Below are 18,628 nucleotides of genomic sequence, written 5' to 3'. Positions count from 1 at the left end.
CTTGGAAAGTTCAAACTTGTCGAACACTAAAGGGCATTTTCACACCAGTAGATCGGGATTAAAATGTTACATCTATGTTCAATTCACTTCAAATATTTCTAAACCTTTAAAGGTCCAGTGAAGTGCTTTGAAATGTGCATTTCTTATTTGATGTTTGACGTAATCTCAACTGTAAAATTAAGAGGTGGGACAGTGTAGCTCCTCCCCTTTAAAAAAAACAGCCAATAGCGTTTTGTTTTTATCACAGCTCTATCACAGTGGCTGAGATCAAGCACATAAAATGTAAAGCAAATAAGAAGCATCTTGAAGGGTGCGGGACATGTCAGGGTAACACTTTATTTTGATGGTACAGTTGAGTATTAATAGACTGTCTGCTTAATATCTGTAGATACTGCTCCTTTAACAGCCATTTAATAGACTATAAGAAACTCTGTACATGTCAACTTACATTAACCCCAACCTAACAGTTTACTTATAATCTAATAAGAATTAGTTGGCATGTAGACGTAAAGTAACTTAAATTCAACAAACGGACCATCAAAATAAAGCATGACCTGTGCGCATTTGATTAATCAAAATATTATGAGAAACTGAAGTATAAGGTGACCAGTGTTTAAAAAAGTAATTAATTACATCACTAAAATTATATTTAAATTACATTTTTAATTACCGTGTCTGAAAAGTAACTTAGTTTCTGAATAAGTTATTAAATCACTTAACACAATTAAGAATTCAACACATAAATGCACTACATATAAATCTGAATGCCGCACAGACAATAGAAATTAAACTCTTTTAATTCTTTAAATCTGAGCCAAACTGGACATTCTAGCTTTATTAAAACTGTGTAAAACTTTAAGAATGCTAAACATTATATGTATCAAAACACAAAACATTTAAAAGCGATGACAATATTTCATATATACCATATATATTGACATGAATTTCTGTTCATAGTTTCTCAAGCATGTTCAATCTACTCGAAGTAAATTACTTTGCTTCTCTTAACTGATTGATCCAAAAGTGTTGAATTTATGATTAGTATTGAAATTGTAGTGAAACAAGTACATTATACACCCACTTTTTTAGGTACACCTGTCCAACTGCTTGTTAATGCAAATTTCTAATCAGCCAATCACATGGCAGCAACTCAATGCATTTAGGCATGTAGTCATGGTCAAGACGATCTGCTGCAGTTCAAACTGAGCATCAAAATGAGGATGAAAGGTGATTTAAGTGACTTTGATTAAGGCATGGTTGTTGGTTCCAGACGGGCTGGTCTGAGTATTTCAGAAACTGCTGATCTACTGGGATTTTCACGCACAACCATCTCTAGGGTTTGCAGAGAATGGTCCGAAAAAGAGAAAATATTCAGTGAGTGGCAGTTCTGTAGGTGCAAATGCCTTGTTGATACCAGAGGTCTCTCTGAACGCTGAACTCTGAACTCAGGAACCTAGGCTACAATTCGCAGTTTCACCAACATTGGACAATAGAAGATTGGAAAAACGTTGCCTGGTCTGATGAGTTTCTGCTGCAACATTCAGATGGTAGGGTCAGAATTTGGCGTCAACAACATGAAAGCATGGATCCATCCTGCCTTGTATCAATGGTTCAGGCTGGTAGTGGTGTAACGGTGTGGGGATATTTTCCTGGCACACTTTGGGCCCATTAGTACCAATTGAGTATCGTGTCAACACCACAGCCTACCTGAATATTGTTGCTGACCATGTTCATGAGTGTAATTAACTAATTAAATGACATGGAAATGAAAAGTAATCCCTTACTTTACCTTTTCTGCAGAAAAGTAAATTACTGTAACTAGTTACTTTGTAACTGACTACATCCAACACTGGAGGTAACATGTAAAAAAATCTTTGATCCACTGATTCTGTTGATCTGGAAGTGACAAACTGCAAGCTTAGGGTGTTTATATGACTTTTATATCTTCCAAATGTAAGTTGTCAGTTTTGGAGCACACTAGCTAATAGATATCCTTAAAACCAACTGAAACTAACATCTAAAATGGGTCATTTTCATTTCATGGGAGCTTTCACATGCTTACTAACAAGTTGAGAGTTGCTTTCAGTGAGTTACCACTTGCCAAGACGATTAAGGCTTTGATATGTGACGGCTAATTTGCATATCACAGACTCGAGTCAAAACAATACAAAGAGATGAACACTTTTTTTTTTTCATAATTTTATTTTATTGCACACTACCCTGCATGTCCTCCCAAACTCTGTACAGCAGTTTCTTTAGGGTCATATCAAGAAAAGAAGCCTCAAACAGCCCCATATATGTACCTTCCAGCTTCAGTCATTAGACTTTTCAATTACATTTTGATAAAAGTTGTAAAGCAGCCCAGTGTTTCTTTATAACAGAGGGTTTTATACATTCACAGTAAAGCCACTGAATGTTGAAAAATCACAGCTTTGATGAAATATAAGGCACAATGTCATGTTATAAACAGCAACGTTGACAGCATGTGGTAGCAATTTACAAAATACTGCAGAATTATAATGAATACTGTACAGTGATTTACTCTACAGTGATGATTTTACACGATTGAAAAGAACGCTTTTGGACTGGCTGATCGTACTGTTAATTACAAGCCTGTCAACAAAAATAATGTTTACTAACTGAAGCTCCTAACATGCATTTCTGCAACATCTGAATGAACAGTGCAAACACGCTTGTAACACAAAATATACATATATGCGATTCAACCTAATATTGACATCATTTGGAAGAAATCTGCTGTGATGGTCCAATGCATTCTTATAAAAATGTTCAAAATTAAAGGGATAGTTCCCCCAAAAATCATCATTTACCCTCCTTTCAAGCATGCCTAAGTTTTTTTTTCCGTCTGACACAAAAAAAGATATTTTGAAGAATGTAGTAAAACCAGTAACCATTAAATTCCATGGTATTTGTTTTTCCGACTATGGAAGTTAATGGTTACAGGTTTCCAGCATTCTTCAAAATATCTTCTTTTATGTTCGACAGAAGAAAGAAACTCAAAGGTTTGAAAACTCTTTAGGACATGGGTCTCAAACTTGATTCCTGGAGGGCCGCAGCTCTGCAGTTTTGCTCCAACCCTAATTAAACACAGCTGATGCAACTAATCAAGGTGTTCGAGACTCTTTTGAACATCTCGATCATTTGCATCAGCTGTGTTTAATTAGGGTTGGAGCAGAACTGTGCAGAGCTGCGGCTCTTCAGGAATCGAGTTTGAGACCCATGCTTTAGGATGAGTAAATAGTGAGTCAATTTAAATTTTCAGGTGAACTAACCCTTTTATATTGAACTTGATACATTTTTAATGGCGTGGCATAAGCCTACTCTAATAAAAGGAACTTTATTCAACATTAAAATGCTTAAAACGGACAGAATACCTTTTTTGTTTGTTCTAGAAACTATATCAGCAATAACAGGCAGTAATATAATAGCAAATATAAAAAACTAATGTCTATCCACTCAACAAATCAAACTAATGCATTTAATCAAGTCCCTCTGGTTTCGTCTCCTCTGAGTGCAATAATCTCTTCACATGAGAAATTCAGCATACATTCAATAACCTGTCATATTTTCCCAGTTCATGTTTGATCTCAGGCTTAAACCTGAATTACACCGGCCCAAGTATTGAGATAAAGTCAGTAAAGATGTTAAGATTTTGATTTCTGCAGCAGCTTGCGATTATGAAACGCCTTTGATGATTTTTCACATTTTACATCCAGCTGATTGTGAAGTTATGACTGAGGTTTAGACCCAGGTCTGTTACTGTCAGCACCTAGACAGACACAAGACAATAAATACATTTCTTCAATGCTAATTTATATAACTGTAATGTTTTGGTTGTTTTTACTTGAGTTACTGGGGTTTAAGAGTGAAGGATGTATAAGATTCAACCGTTTACTACAACATGACTTCATGTGTTTGTAACGTCATGCAACTGAGATTTAATTAAATAAATATAGACCATTTTAAAGGATGTAAACAATAACAATGGTCCTTATGTATTTCTTGTATTACTTTTTTAATTTCTGTAGCTCCCAAGAATCCAAAAAGGTCCACATATTGATACATAATGTTATGGGAGCCGTTTCAACATTAAGGTATGATTAAATTGCCTCTTGTTACAGATATGAAATAGTTTGGCAACAAGCAGGAAATTTTTATGGGCCGGTGAAATTGTCACATTGAAATGGTCTATATGCACTACTGGTTTCAGAGTAATGATGTTAGTGTTTATTAATGCTGTAATTTTACAGTAAAATAATTATTATTTTATTGCTCATTGCTTGTTTTATTTTACAGTACAACAGTGTTATTGCTGTATTTACAAATAATGTAAATAATTTACTCAAATTGTCAAAGTAGCAATATTGCCTAAGAAAACTCAAATAGAAAAATAAAAAAACTACAAAAAAAAAAAAAAATAATAATGTTAATTTAACAACCTTCTACATTGACAAAAAATGACAATAAATGTTGGATTTGCATGGAATTTAACTTGAAATTACATCAGATTTTGAAATAACTATTATTTTTTTTTATATTTTCTTGTTAAATGTACACTACCTACTAAAAGTTATTGCCTATCCAAGTTTTAGGAACAACAAATAATAACTTGACTTCTAGTTGATCATTTGGTATCACAAGTGGCTTATATGAAAGGCTTACGCTTATTTTATCACAATAAAATATGATCATGCCTTGATTTTTAAGGTCTGACTTAGCTTAGACAAAAGTCTTGTCACTTAACAGAAATAATGTACAGTATAGAATATAAAGTCATGGTGCAGTGGAAAAAGAATGAATATTGTGCATGAATCCCATGAGTTTGGAGGACTGCATCCATACATCTCTGACTCAAATAACTCATTAATAACATCATCTGGAATAACAAAGAAAGCCTTCTTGCAGGACTCCCAGCGTTTATCGAGATGCTTTGGATTTATCTTCAGTGCCGCCTCCTCCATCTTACCCTAGACATACTCAATAATGTTCATATCTGGTGATTGGGCTGGTCAATCCTGGAGCACCTTGACCTTCTTTGCACTCAGGAACTTTGATGTGGAGGCTGAAGTATAAGCAGCGCTATCCTGCTGAGGAATTCCAGAAAATGTCTTGATACTTCAGGCTGTTGACTCCTTTACCAAACTTTACTGATTTCTGTGAGAATCTTGGGTCCATGCGGGTTCCAGTAGGTCTTCAGCAGTATTTGTGAGGATTGGGATGCAATTCAACAGATGATTTATCAGAAAAATCTACCTTCTGCCACTTTTCCAAATGATCAACTAGAAGTCCCTTACAACTGGGATCGATGATAAGACTTTTGTCAGGTAGTGTACTATATTAATCTGTTTCTTTTAAACTTTTTTTTATTAAATTGTAGTAAAGCTTATCCAAAATTGCAGACCAATTGCTGATTCCAAAAGCTTTAGCAATTAAAGAAGTCTTCAAAGTAATTTTTGATTATATTATTTTTATATTGCATGCAGATAAACTCTTAAAAATGACTTTTCTCCAGTTATAGCTATTTAAATAATCAGGAGAAATTTCCTTTATTATTTATATCACTATATACAGTTGCAGTCAAAATTATTAGCCCATACATAATACATAGAACATAATATTTTACTAGATGTCTTTCAAGATACTAGTATTTGACTTAAAGTGCAATTTTAAGGCTTAACTAGGTTAATTAGACAGGTTAGGGTAATTAGATAAGTCATTGTGTAACGATGGTCTGTTTTGTAGATAATCAAAAACAGGGGGCTAATATATCGACCTTAAAATTATTATTATTTTTTTTTTATTAAAAACTGCTTTTATTCAAGCCGAAATAAAACAAATAAGACTTTCTCCAGAAGAACAAATATTACAGGAAATACTGTGAAAAATTCCTTGCTCTGTTAAACATCATTTGGAAAATTATGGGATAATTCACAGGAGGGCTAGTAATTTTGACTGGGAAGAGTTTGAAATTCAACCAGTAATAATAAATTGAGTGTATCTTTATTTATTTACTATCATTAGCATTTCATAACCAGTAGCCACCTAAAAAAATCAATAATAAATATATTACCTGATTGTCAAGATAAGTGAACGCCGCCTCTTGCGAATTCACGGTTACATTTTCTGGCTTCACCTTCACTCCATAAAAGGAGACGGTCTCCACAGTGATGTAAGCAGCCTCTTCATGATTATGCAGCACCTCTGACATCATTGTGTTCTGAAGACCATTAACAAAGGACATTATTATTATAACATTACGAATGACTCCAAACAACATGCACGCTATCGACCAATGTGATTTACACAACTAATCTGAGAAAATGAGTGTTTATAGAACATTAATAAGCAAGCGAGACATTTAAAGTCCACATAAACTGGAAGCTTTTTCTTTTTTATCGTATCGTGATGCAGTTTCTAGAAAGAGAATATTAAATGAGAAAACAGTGGGCGTGGCTTGTTTTTTCTACTGCGAGCTGATTGGATGTAGTAAAGGAGGCATTCAGAAAGATTGGGAAAGGGTTTCGGCAGAATTATTACAACCAAACAGATACCTCCTCCTTCTCCTCATAATTTCTGGTTGTTGTCAAACTGACAGTTGGAGGGGCGGGGTTAAGTATGTTAGCCACGCCCAATACCTAAAACAGACGTAATCTGAAAATTTAACTGAAAAATACATGCATTTTCAGATTTCAATTACAGATTACAAGGCCAAACATGACATGCACAGATGAATTGTTCACCCCAAAACTAGCAAAGTGAGCTAACAAAATCATATGGTTGGTTTTGACTTCATTTGTACTTTATTAGAGTGTAACACTAAAGAAAAATAATGATATGAAAACAAGAGTAGCATTTAAACAGGTTAATAAGTGAATGTTTTCTAACGTGTCCATAGTGTGAGGATCTGATGAAAGCTGACTGAAAGTAGAGCATGCTGGGGTTGTTTTCAGTACCTGTTCTACTGTGAAATAGATGTAAGCGTATTGATTGCTCTCATACGAGTCAATGGTCTCTCCGTCATCCCAGTACAGATCACCCTTGGCCCGGCCGTCCTCGCTCAGACTCACAATCAGATGAAGAGGCTGACCGCTGCTCACCCATAATGTGGTGTTCGGTCTCTGAAACACAAAGACAAAATTATTTATATATAATAACTTTAACATATATTAACTTATAAAACATGCACACATATACATTAGAGAATAAATATATGAAGATCAAATGGTTTTGATCTTTGGTTTCATTCTATAATACTGAACTTGTTTAGAAAAGTGTGAAAATGTTAATGCTTGTCTGAGAAAGAGTGCATAAAGTGTGCAGTGAGGGGTTTTACAGCCTTAAAACATCTATAATAATAATTGTAAAAAAAAAACAAAAAAAAACAACTGACAACTTTGCGGATTTTGCCTATTGTGGGTTATTTTTAGAACGTAACTCCAGCGAATAATGAGGGATATACAGTGCATCCGGAAAGTATTCATAGCGCTTCACTTTTTCCACATTTTTTATGTTACAGCCTTATTCCTAAATGGATTAAATTCATTGATTTCCTCAAAATTCTACACACAATACCCCATAATGACAATGTGAAAAGATTTTTTGAAATTGTTGCAAATTTATTAAAAATAAAAAAAAACCCTGATAAATCACATGCACATAAGCATTCACAGCCTTTGCTCATTACTTTGTTGATGTACCTTTGGCAGCAATTACAGCCTCAAGTCTTTTTGAACATTATGTCACAAGCTTGGCACACCTGTCATTGGGAATGTTTGCCCATTCCTCTTTGCAGAACCTCTCAAGCTTTATCAGGTTGGATAAGAAGCAACGGTTTACAACCATTAGAGATGTTCAATAGAATTTAAGTCTGGGCTCTGGCTGGGCCACTCAAAAACATTCACAGAGTTGTTGTGAAGCCACTCCATTGATATTTTGGCGGTGTGGTTTGGGTCATTGTCCTGCTTGAAGATGAACCGCCGCCCCAGTCTGAGGTCAAGAGCACTCTGAAGCAGGTTTTCATTCAGGATGTCTCTGTACATTGCTGCATTCATCTTTCCTTCTATCCTGCCTCTTCCAGTTCCCGCTGCTGAAAAACATCTCCACAGCATGATGCTACCACCATGCTTCACTGTAGGGATGGTATTGGCCTGGTGATGAGCGGTGCCTGGTTTTCTCCAACGTGATGCCTGGCATTCACTTCAAAGAGTTCAAGTTTAGTCTCATCAGACCAGAGAATTTTCTTTCTTATGGTCTGAGAGTCCTTCAGATGCCTTTTGGCAAATTCCAGGCGGGGGTGGCTTCCTTCTGGCCACTCTACCATACAGGCCTGATTGGTGGATTGCTGCACAGATGGTCGTCCTTCTGTAAGGTTCTCCTCTCTTAACAGAAGAACACTGGAGCTCAGACAGAGTGACCATCGGGTTATTGATCACCTCCCTGACTAAGGCTCTTCTCCCCCGATCACTTAGTTTAGATGGCCGGCCAGCTCTACGATGAGTCCTGGTGGTTCAAACAACTTCCACTTATGGATGATGGAGGCCACTGTGCTCATTGGAAGATTCAGAGCAGCAGAAATTTTTCTGTAACCTTCCCCAGCCTTGTGCCTCGAGACAATCCTGTCTCGGTGTTCTACAGACAATTCCTTTGTCTTCATGCTTGGTTTGTGCTTTGACATGCACCGTCAACCCTGGGACCTTATATAGACAGGTGTCTGCCTTTTCAAATCATGTCCAATCAGCTGAATTTACCACAGGTGATCTCCAATTAAGCTGCTGAAACATCTCAAGAATGATCAGTGGAAACAGAATGTACCTGAGCTCAATTTAGAGCTTAGCGGCAAAGGCTGTAAATACTTCTGTACATGTGATTTTTTAGGTTTTTTATTTTTAATAAATTTTTGACAATTTAAAAAAACTCTTTTTTCACATTGTCATTATGGGGTATTGTGTGTAGAATTTTGAGGAAATAAATGAATTTAATCCATTTTTGAATAAGGCTGTAACATAAATAAATGTGGAAAAAGTGAAGCCCTATGAATACTTTCCAGATGCACTGTATATAGGATTTACCTGTGTCGGTATGACTGATCCCTCTCTGAGATGCAGGTTGATTTTGTCTGCTGGAGCCTGAAGCTTGATTTCTTCTCCACTGCTTATCAATGAGCTCCCCTGCATATCAAACCAATAAATTTGTACACTGTATGAGACTGACAAGTTAAACTAGCGAACAACTTCTAGAGAGGGTTTGATTACAGGTGTGACTTACAGTGTGAAAGTCGTACCAGAGACCTTTAGGGAAATATCCCACAACATAATCTCGCCCTGCCTCCAAAACCGGTGTGACCAGCAAACTCTTCCCCCATAGGAACTGTTTATCAATCCCGTACGTCTTTTCATCAGTGGGGAACCTGAAATACAGCACAGACACTGGTTCACGTTTATAGAAGGACTTAACATTTACTAGTGTTATTGAAATTTAAAAGACATTTTTGGTTTATTGATTATGTTCATTTATGTAGCACCGTGATCCTGCAAGACAACATTTTGTTCCACTGTATGTCCACATGTTAATTATTATTATTTTATTTTTTAGAAAAGAGCACATGCAAGCTAAAATCAGTTGTAAGAATTCAATGCACAAACAGAGTTTTCAGGTCAAACACATTTCACTTACTGGAAAAGCAGTGGTGTGGCGACTGTGTGTCCGCTGATGTGTGCGTGATGGAAGAGTGTGTAGAGATGTGGGAACAGGGAATAGCGGAGCAGGATGGCTTCTTTCATTGCCGTACGAGCAGCAGGACTGAATGCAGTTGGTTCCTGATCCTGCGGTAAAACAATCAAAAACATAATGGTATAAAAACAATATGTACTGGCAAAACAACGGATAGACTTTAACACTACAGGAATGACAATAAAAAAAAAAAAAAAACAAAAAAAACAAGCAAGGCTCCAAAAACAGCACATATCTGTTGATATTTAAGAATTATGAGCTCTAATATTGAGAGTTGTAGAGTATTTGTGTACAAGCATGATTCACTAGTGTGACGAGCTGAAAGAGGTCACTTAATGTCCACACGGGGGCGATGTATTTTAAAAACGTCTCTCAATCAACGTGCAAAGGATAAAAGGAGAAAGTGTTTGTTCACCAAGTAGCAGAGCATGCGGAGCTTCAGTCCAGGAGCTCAGGCAATGATGGCCTGGACTGAAGCTCCGCATGCTCTGCTACCTGGTGAACAAACACTTACTTCTTTTCTCCTTTGCACCTTGATTGAGAGACGTTTTTAAAATACATCGCTCCCGTGTGGACATTAAGTGACTGCTTTCAGCTCGTCACACTAATAACTTCTGAATTAAAAAAGCAGGAACAACTAAACGTCACACATAAGCAAAATTGTCACATACTGGTGGCCTCATAATTGTGTTAACATTAATTTTATATATAGCAGGGCTCACCAATAAGGACTGGCCGATGGCCCGGGCCCAGCGTAAGAGATGCTCGGGACAGTAGACAGGATCATTACTGGCCCGATTCGGACCGTCTGTGACTATTTGTCAAATTGCGTAGAAATACAGTCTTAGAATCGAGAAACAGTGTGTGCTTTTAAGCCTTTACATGCTACCTTCTCTATGATGTCGTAAACACCATATTGCTTTTCGGTTTCTCTTATATGATTGGATCTTTTGAGCATATAATTTTACTGTAACCTAGTAACAACCAGTACAGCGAAGAGGCGGTAACACCAAATTATGAGGCTAAGCATACGTCTGTTTCTATTGTCTAGGAAGCAGACATTTACACGGGTAGAACACAACGAAAAAAAATTAAGTGATGTTTTGCACAGTTTGCCGTCAGTTTGGCAAGTCAGTCACCTTTTGTTACAAAATTTAGACCTTCCGTACTGCTCTTTTTGTTTGCATAACACTTTGAATTTTGCTCGTTATATATTTAGCAACAATTTTCAAATATATATATTCTAGATTCACAGACATTATTTTTGAACACATTATTTAAAATATGTGGCTAAGAAATAGCTATTAACTTCTTTTTTTGCTGTGGCCAGTTAAAAAATCAGAAAAAAATCCTTGAGAGTTATCCAAGTCTAACAATGCTGATATATGTATATACAGTTGAAGTCAAAATTATTCGCCCGCTTGTGAATTCTTTTAAAAATATCTCACAAATGTTTAACAGCGAAAGGGATTTTTCATAGTCTTTCTGATAACAATTTTTCTTCTGGAGAAAGTCTTATTTGTTTTAAATCAGCTAGAATAAAAAAAGTTTTTAATAAAAAAAAAAAATTAAGGTCAAAATTATTAGCCCCCTTTTTTCAATTGTCTACAGAATAAACCATCATTACACAATAACTTGCTTAATTACCCCAACTTGCTTAGTTAACCTAATTAACCAAGTTAAGCCTTTAAATGTCACTTTAAGATGAATCATAGCATCTTAAAAAATATCTAGTAAAATATTATTTACTGTCATCATAGCAAAGATAAATAAATCAGTTATTAGAAATGAGTTATTAAAACTATTATGTGTAGAAATGTGTTGAAAAAAATCTTATTTCTGTTAAGCGGAAATTGGATGAAAAAAATACTCAGGAGGGCTAATAATTCTGATTTCAATTGTATGTATATAACCGACTAATGAAAAGTTTGTAGAGGCTGTATAAAATGTGTATTGTGTTTGGGCAAATTTTTGAGCTAAATGGCACATTTGGCATTGCTTGAGGTTTAATATACTCGTTTTATAAAGAGATTTCATATGTTTTTAAAGAATGCAAAAAGGCTGTAAAGAAAAAAAATCTCTGGCATCGCTTCTTTATGATGCATCAAATTGGCTAACATTATTTGTGTATAAAAGGCAGAAATGTTACTGAGGAGTTCTCCCGTTTCACGTGTATAAATTCTAAATAACACCCGTATATAAGTGAGTGAGAGCCAGTGTTTGTGCAGATGGGGGAAAGCTCACCTGTTCGTCAATGGAGTTGTGGTTTCTTGAAAAGGGGTAAAAAGCTCCAAGTTGCGTCCATCGCACACACAGCTCCTCTGTAGTGCTGCCGCCAAACCCACAAATGTCTGCTCCGATCAGAGGAATGCCCAGGATGTTGAATGTCAGCATACCTTTAAAAAAAATAATAATAAATTGTCAGAGAATCTGCATTAAGCAAAACTCAGCAGTGTTTGAGTGTGTATTTGTGTTTATATCCTAGTGGTGACTTAAACCTGAATGTACACAGACTCATGGGGACAAAAATAAGAGGTATCCATGGGTAAACATGCTTAGAAATCAAACAGAAAGAAGTTTTAGAAAAACGTAAAAATGCAGATTGTTTATGGGTTTAGGGGAAAAAGTAAGAGAGAAAGAGAATATACTGTTTGCAGTGGCGTAGCGGACATTTTAAAAGTGTGGGGGGTGGTGGGGTATGAGATCCAAAAGTTTACATTCATATTATTAATCACCTGTTTCTAAATGGTCTGTCTCTAAAAGTGAGGGCGACATATCCCCTCCGTCCCCCCCATTGCTATGCCCCTGACGGTTTGTACAGTAGAAACATCATTACGTCTCTTAGGGTCTTCACCGAGATATAGAAACAAGTGTGCTTGTGTGTGTGTGGTTATACCTGGTATAGATGTGGCCAGATCTTTCCACTGGCTCCTGTTGTCTCCGAGCCAATGGCCTGAATACTTGCCCTGACTGGGAAACGTAGAGCGGGAAATAATGAAGGGACGCTTCTTTGTGATCCTCCTCAAAGCACTGAGACAGAGAGATAGACATGAGCCACCAGCAATATTTAAGAAAGACTCCAAATGCTTTATTTGGTCTTTATTACAATTTTTATTTTTACCCAGAAATGTTTAGGTTGAAAGATGTGTTTGTGCCCATTTATTGTTTAAGTGCCACTTGATCTGACACTTTTTTTCAGGAAGGATGTATTGAATTGATCTGAAGTGACAATTTTCAGAATCATTTTCAGAATATCAACAAAAGCCTTCAATTGCAAATTCAGTTTTCTACATTTAATTTCTACTGTTTAGATTGTTTACACTGTTGTATAGTTAGCTATTTATTACTGTTTTGCTGCTAACCTCATGTCATTATTTCGTACCACCAGTCATTCATTCATGCAATTCTATTTTACCCCTTTAAAAAAAAAAAACAGTAGCCCAAAAACAGTAGTTTATTGAAGACTGGAGAAAAATATTCAGCATTTACATTATTTAATTATATTTTAAATAAAATCACAAAGAAAACAGCACTTTTAAGTAATAATATTTCAGAATACTACAGCTTTTATTTATTCATTGTTTAAATAAATACACTGTGTTGGTCAGACTTTTTTTTTAACAATTAAAAATATTACTAAGCAATACATGTTGAACAGTCCTTTCTCTAAATACAGTGGAAGTCAAAATTATCAGCCCTCCTGTGAAACATTTTTTCCTTTTCAAATATTTCCCTGATGATGTTTAACAGAGCAAGGAACTTTTCACAATATTTACTATAATATTTTTATTCTGGAGAAAGTCTTATTTGTTTTATTTCAGCTAGAATAAAAGCAGTTTAAATAATTTTGAGATCAATATTATTAGCCCCCTTAAGCAGTATATATTTTTTGATTGTTTACAGAACAAACCATCATTATACACTGACTTGCCTAATTACCCTAACTTGCCTAGTTAACCTAGTTAAGCCTTTAAATTGTCCTTTAAAACTGAATACTAGTATCTAGTAGAATAAAATCTAGTAAAACATTATGTACAGTCATCCTGGCAAAGATAAAAGAAATCAGTTATTAGAAATTAATTATTAAAACTATTATGTTTTAAAATGTGTGGAAAAAACTTCTCTCCTTTAAACAGAAATTGAGAAAAATATAAAGGGGGCTAATAATTTTAACTTCAACTGTATATGTGTGTATTATTTTACCTTTCAGTGGCCTGTGCCTCCATGAGTCCATACAGACTGTGTATGTTGTAGTGAACGGAGATCTTCTGACGTGCAGATGCACATACAGTCTTCCCCTTTAATGTACCACCCAGAATACCTACATCAGACAAGACCATCTCTTATTTGGGAAGAAAAACAAACCAACATTGCATTCACAGTGTAAATCTCCACACACTGATACCTGGTGTGTAGGGAGGATTTTCCAGTTCGTTGTCTGGACAACCATTCTCTGACCCGTCAAAAAAGTTAGACGGCTCATTCATGTCCTTTAGGAAGAAATATGAAAAATATGACCAATGTATGGGTAAATGCAAATAATTAATGATCAAACGGAGAATAATGCACAACTTACAATCCACACGCCATCAAATGGCACTTTGTTGTGAAATCTCTCCAGATTCTGGTACCACCATTCATGAGTGTCTGGATTGGAGAAATCTGGAAAGGCAGTCAGTCCTGGCCAGACCTTAGTATAAACAATATTAAAAAATACTACTACTACTACTACTAATAATAAAAATAATAAACACATACTAGCAATTGAAAATTATTATATATACCAGTGGTTCTCAAAATTTGTTCACAAAGTACCACCTCAGAACAAAATTGTCTCGCCAAGTACCACCATAATGACCGGTTTTGAAATACAGTAGCGTAGTAGGCCTAATTAAGCTGCTAAAGCTCTGCACAGTTCAAAAACGTGGTAGATTAATTCTTATAACTATGGATATTTATTACTGTCAGCCACTTTAACAATTATAAATAGTTTGAACATTAACACTGGCCTGTGCTTACAGGTAAAAAAAATAAACAAAACGTCAATGTTTAAATTAAAATGTGCGTTTAAAAGTTAATTAAAAATGACACTATTCTTAAAAAGTAAAAAGAAAACTGCTGTACTTAAATGTAAGGTATTAACTTATAGTTGCATCCTATTCATCAAAACCTGGAAATGTTCCTTGGACCTCATAAATATAAGCTACATGTCATCATATTCATATATAAACTCTTTTTGAAACATTTTGAAATATATGTTGCATGTGAATGTCGCATGTGACTTATTTGTATATCTTTGAAATCTAAACATTAACTTGTATTTTAGATATGTAAATCCAGTTCATATATTTAAATTAGAAATCAGATCTGCTTACTACGTGAGAGTAGGCTTTGTGTGTCAGAAAATCAAGTGATTAAACTATGCCTGTCAACATTGGGATTTAAAAATACGGTATACGCCCCTAACAACCGATACAAATAAGGGGAAGAAATTAGCTTCAAATAATAGAATACATAAATATTAGAAAATTGACAATAAAATAAAAGGTTTAGCCTATTAAAATCCATTTACTGATCACATTGGTGTTACCGTACGCGTCAAAGGGTTAAAAGTGTGTTTATTTTGTTACTTTAATTGTTCAGCGATTCCTCCACATACAACTAGAAGGAAGCTTGCGAACCACTAGCGGTGCACGTACCACAGTTTGAGAACCACTGATATATACTATTTCATAGTTTTACTGTTTTTACCCTATTTTTGATCAAAAAAGCTTGGATTTCTGTACCTTTCCAATAAGGATGTCTCCATTTGAGTCATTGATGAAGATGCCCCTCTTCTTCCCTTCATCAAACGGCCAGTAGGCGCCAGGCGGCTGAGAGTTACTGATTCCAGGATCCTGATGAGTAAACACACTTTAGTAACACATCCAAACGCTTCAGTGAGGGTTTCAACTACAATCATGTGAATCATTCAATTGCCAAACAGGTCTCATGACTGTCAGTCCGATCTAATGCTTCAAAAAGGAGACGAGAACTAAATGAGGAAGCGTGTCATGTGGATGTTTTGCAGGAGAAACATACGAATAATCCTGCAGAATGTATTGACTTCTCTCGTTTCTCTTTTATAGTTGATTTGCTTTCAGTAAATAAACCTATTGATAGCATCTACAAAATACTTAAAGCAATGCTGAAAATGAATGAATGTCACTGCAAATTAGCATCCGCAAACAAACGATGCATTCCTTAGAATCGTCTTTTGTGCAATGATGTTCAACTAACTGGTGTCAAGATGAATATTCAATGGATGGTATGAAGTCAGTTCAGTGTTATTTAGGTGTTCTAGCTAGGCCTGTCAGAATAATCAATATATCGACTTATCACACAACACATGGACATGACCTCAATCATTTTTGGTGAAGCAATATTCATCACCAATACATAAAAACCAATTCTAGCAACATTTTAGCTGATTGTGCAAGATTTCTATCTCTATTGGAGGTGTCAGTGTATGGTTAAAAAACACTTTAGTATTTACTATAAATGACTATTGTATATTTTAATTTGGGTGTCTGACAACTGAAAATAGATCTGGTAGCAGATATCGCAGCCTCTGTTACTTTTTACCTTGCACTTTTTTGTCAACATTTATTATTACTTATTAGGGATATGCATTTTCACATTCCGATTCCAATGCCTAATTATTACATTGTTAAAATCACTATAGTTAAACACTCTTAAGATTAAAATATCATGTGCTCTTTGGAAGAGTGTACTTGCATTGTGATGATATTATGTTGTGATTCTGGCGTTATAAAATGATCATTAAAATGATCTTAAAATGACAATAATATCGTTTATCGTAACATATTTTGGTGCATTATATCGTACAACTAAACACAGATATCATGACAGGCCTAGTTCTGTCAAAGGAACCACCAGAGCAATTCATAAAATTGACACAGCAATATTATTATCAGCCCTGTTTACTCTATTAACATATATTTGAATTACTCTGGTATTTAGGGAGCCTCTATAATTGGATTAAACTAACTTAGTTTAAGATAAATAATTAAGACATTAACAAATTCTGAAAAAACAAGTATAGATTTGCATTTCATTTATAGGACTGCTCCACTAAAACCAAGGAGTCTGACAGTGCATCAGGGTCATATTGTGAATATTAAAATTGAACATAGCTCAGAATTATCTTTGAAGCAACCAAAATTACAAGCACAGTGTTTGTTGATTTCTCATCATTCCCCTGCATTTATTGCATAATCTCTATTAACAAGTTGTATTGATAATTTTGGGTTATTTTGCATACAGAATTTTAACCCTTATGTACTGTTGTGGATGTTTTCATCCACTCTGGGGTGATTTTGAGTCTTAATTTGGCCACAACTTTCTCTGTGTTTCAGCTAGGAGAATCATTTTTGGTGACAAATCTTATTTTGGGAAAATGTTTTGGAAAAAATAATAATAATTATAATAATTGAATAAATAAAAAAAACCTGTCCAAGGCTTTGATAAAAGGTTAAAAAAATTCAGTCAACAATTACTTTTAATATTGAAAAACCTCAGTTTGTGTGTGTTTTTTACCAAATCAGTCACATTATTTATGAATTTTGCAATTTAAGAATTAAAATCCTGTAATTTTCCAACCAATTTTGTAGTTTTGATCATGTTTTGATTACTTTTTACATTGAAAAGAAGTCATTTTGTGTGTTTTTCACCAGTCACATCATTTATGAATTTGGCAATTAAACAGTTAAAATCCTGTAATTTTCTTAACAATTTAGTAGTTTTGATCACAAATTCTGTAATTCATTCATTCTCTTTTCGGCTTAGTGCCTTTATTAATCTTGGGTCGCCACAGCGGAACGAACCACCAACTTATCCAGCATATGTATTATGCAGCGGATGCCATTCCAGCTGCAACCCATCACTGGGAAACATCCATGCACACTCATACACTACGGACAATTTAGCCTACCCAATTCACCTATACCACATGTTTTTGGACTTGTGGGGGAAACCGGAGCACCTGGAGGAAACATGCAAACTCCACACAGAAATGCCAACTGACCCAGCCAAGGCTTAAAATCCTGTAATTTTCTAAACAATTTAGTAGTTTTGATCAGGACTGAGGTTGATTAACAGATTTATGCAAAAAAAAGGAAAAACTTTGTATCTGATGCATTTTAACAGCAGTTTAATTTAGTGGATGTTTTCATAACAAAATCGTAGTAAATTTGAACCGTGACCAAGGGTTAATACAATTTGTTTTTAACAAACTAATTTGGTCTTGTATATGTAGAATTTACAGTAGCCTTTATATATGCGTGTAACTAAAAGAATTGAATTTGAAATGTAATTTCTGGGGAATGATTAAATGCATACTTCATTCTGGAGAGTGGTAGATATGCCCATTTAATTTGTGAGTTCATTTCCTTGGTTAAATGAAATTATTTCTGATAGTCCATTATCCACATCAACCATTTAATGGGATGAACTGCATTTCAACTCTGGGTTCATGCTTGACCGTACATACAAATGACCTGTATTTTTATAATGTAAAGTAAACAGTAATTGTTTGTGAAACATAACAGATTTTGTGAGTGAACACAAACATTTTTGTCAGGGAATGCAATCGTTTTGGAGAGAATGTGCAAACTTTGTGAGAGAAAGCAAAAACTTCAATGTATGCTTGTATGATTTTTTAAAATGGATATGCTCCACCCCCATTATGCGAGTTTGTGACACACAAGAACAATAATGGTCAAGCAACACGATATGTTACCAGGGGAGACTGTGCTGTGCAGTTCAGATGTACAACTTTTGCACAATCAGTCATTATTGGAACACACTTCCTATTGAT

The 18,628-nt window shown here is 35.1% G+C and overlaps 1 protein-coding gene across 1 annotated transcript in view; it reads right to left on the bottom strand.

Annotated features, from left to right (window-relative positions):
• Nucleotides 1–2,188: 2,188 nt before the first annotated feature.
• Nucleotides 2,189–18,628, bottom strand: part of gaa2 (alpha glucosidase 2) — a 28,006-nt gene continuing 11,566 nt past the window's right edge. Inside the window, exons 9-20 of the mRNA XM_056462492.1 lie at nucleotides 15,537–15,647; nucleotides 14,327–14,440; nucleotides 14,156–14,240; nucleotides 13,954–14,071; nucleotides 12,647–12,780; nucleotides 11,995–12,146; nucleotides 9,694–9,842; nucleotides 9,286–9,427; nucleotides 9,090–9,188; nucleotides 6,975–7,139; nucleotides 6,092–6,238; nucleotides 2,189–3,790 (exon numbers count right to left, since the gene is read on the bottom strand). Of these exons, the coding sequence (XP_056318467.1) occupies nucleotides 3,728–3,790; nucleotides 6,092–6,238; nucleotides 6,975–7,139; nucleotides 9,090–9,188; nucleotides 9,286–9,427; nucleotides 9,694–9,842; nucleotides 11,995–12,146; nucleotides 12,647–12,780; nucleotides 13,954–14,071; nucleotides 14,156–14,240; nucleotides 14,327–14,440; nucleotides 15,537–15,647 (1,479 nt within the window). The 3' untranslated portion in view covers nucleotides 2,189–3,727. The remainder of the gene's footprint in view (nucleotides 3,791–6,091; nucleotides 6,239–6,974; nucleotides 7,140–9,089; nucleotides 9,189–9,285; nucleotides 9,428–9,693; nucleotides 9,843–11,994; nucleotides 12,147–12,646; nucleotides 12,781–13,953; nucleotides 14,072–14,155; nucleotides 14,241–14,326; nucleotides 14,441–15,536; nucleotides 15,648–18,628) is intronic.

The sequence above is a fragment of the Danio aesculapii genome, chromosome 1 (genome assembly GCF_903798145.1).
Source record: "Danio aesculapii chromosome 1, fDanAes4.1, whole genome shotgun sequence".
NCBI lineage: Eukaryota > Metazoa > Chordata > Actinopteri > Cypriniformes > Danionidae > Danio > Danio aesculapii.
This window is presented reverse-complemented; position numbering and strand designations above follow the sequence as displayed.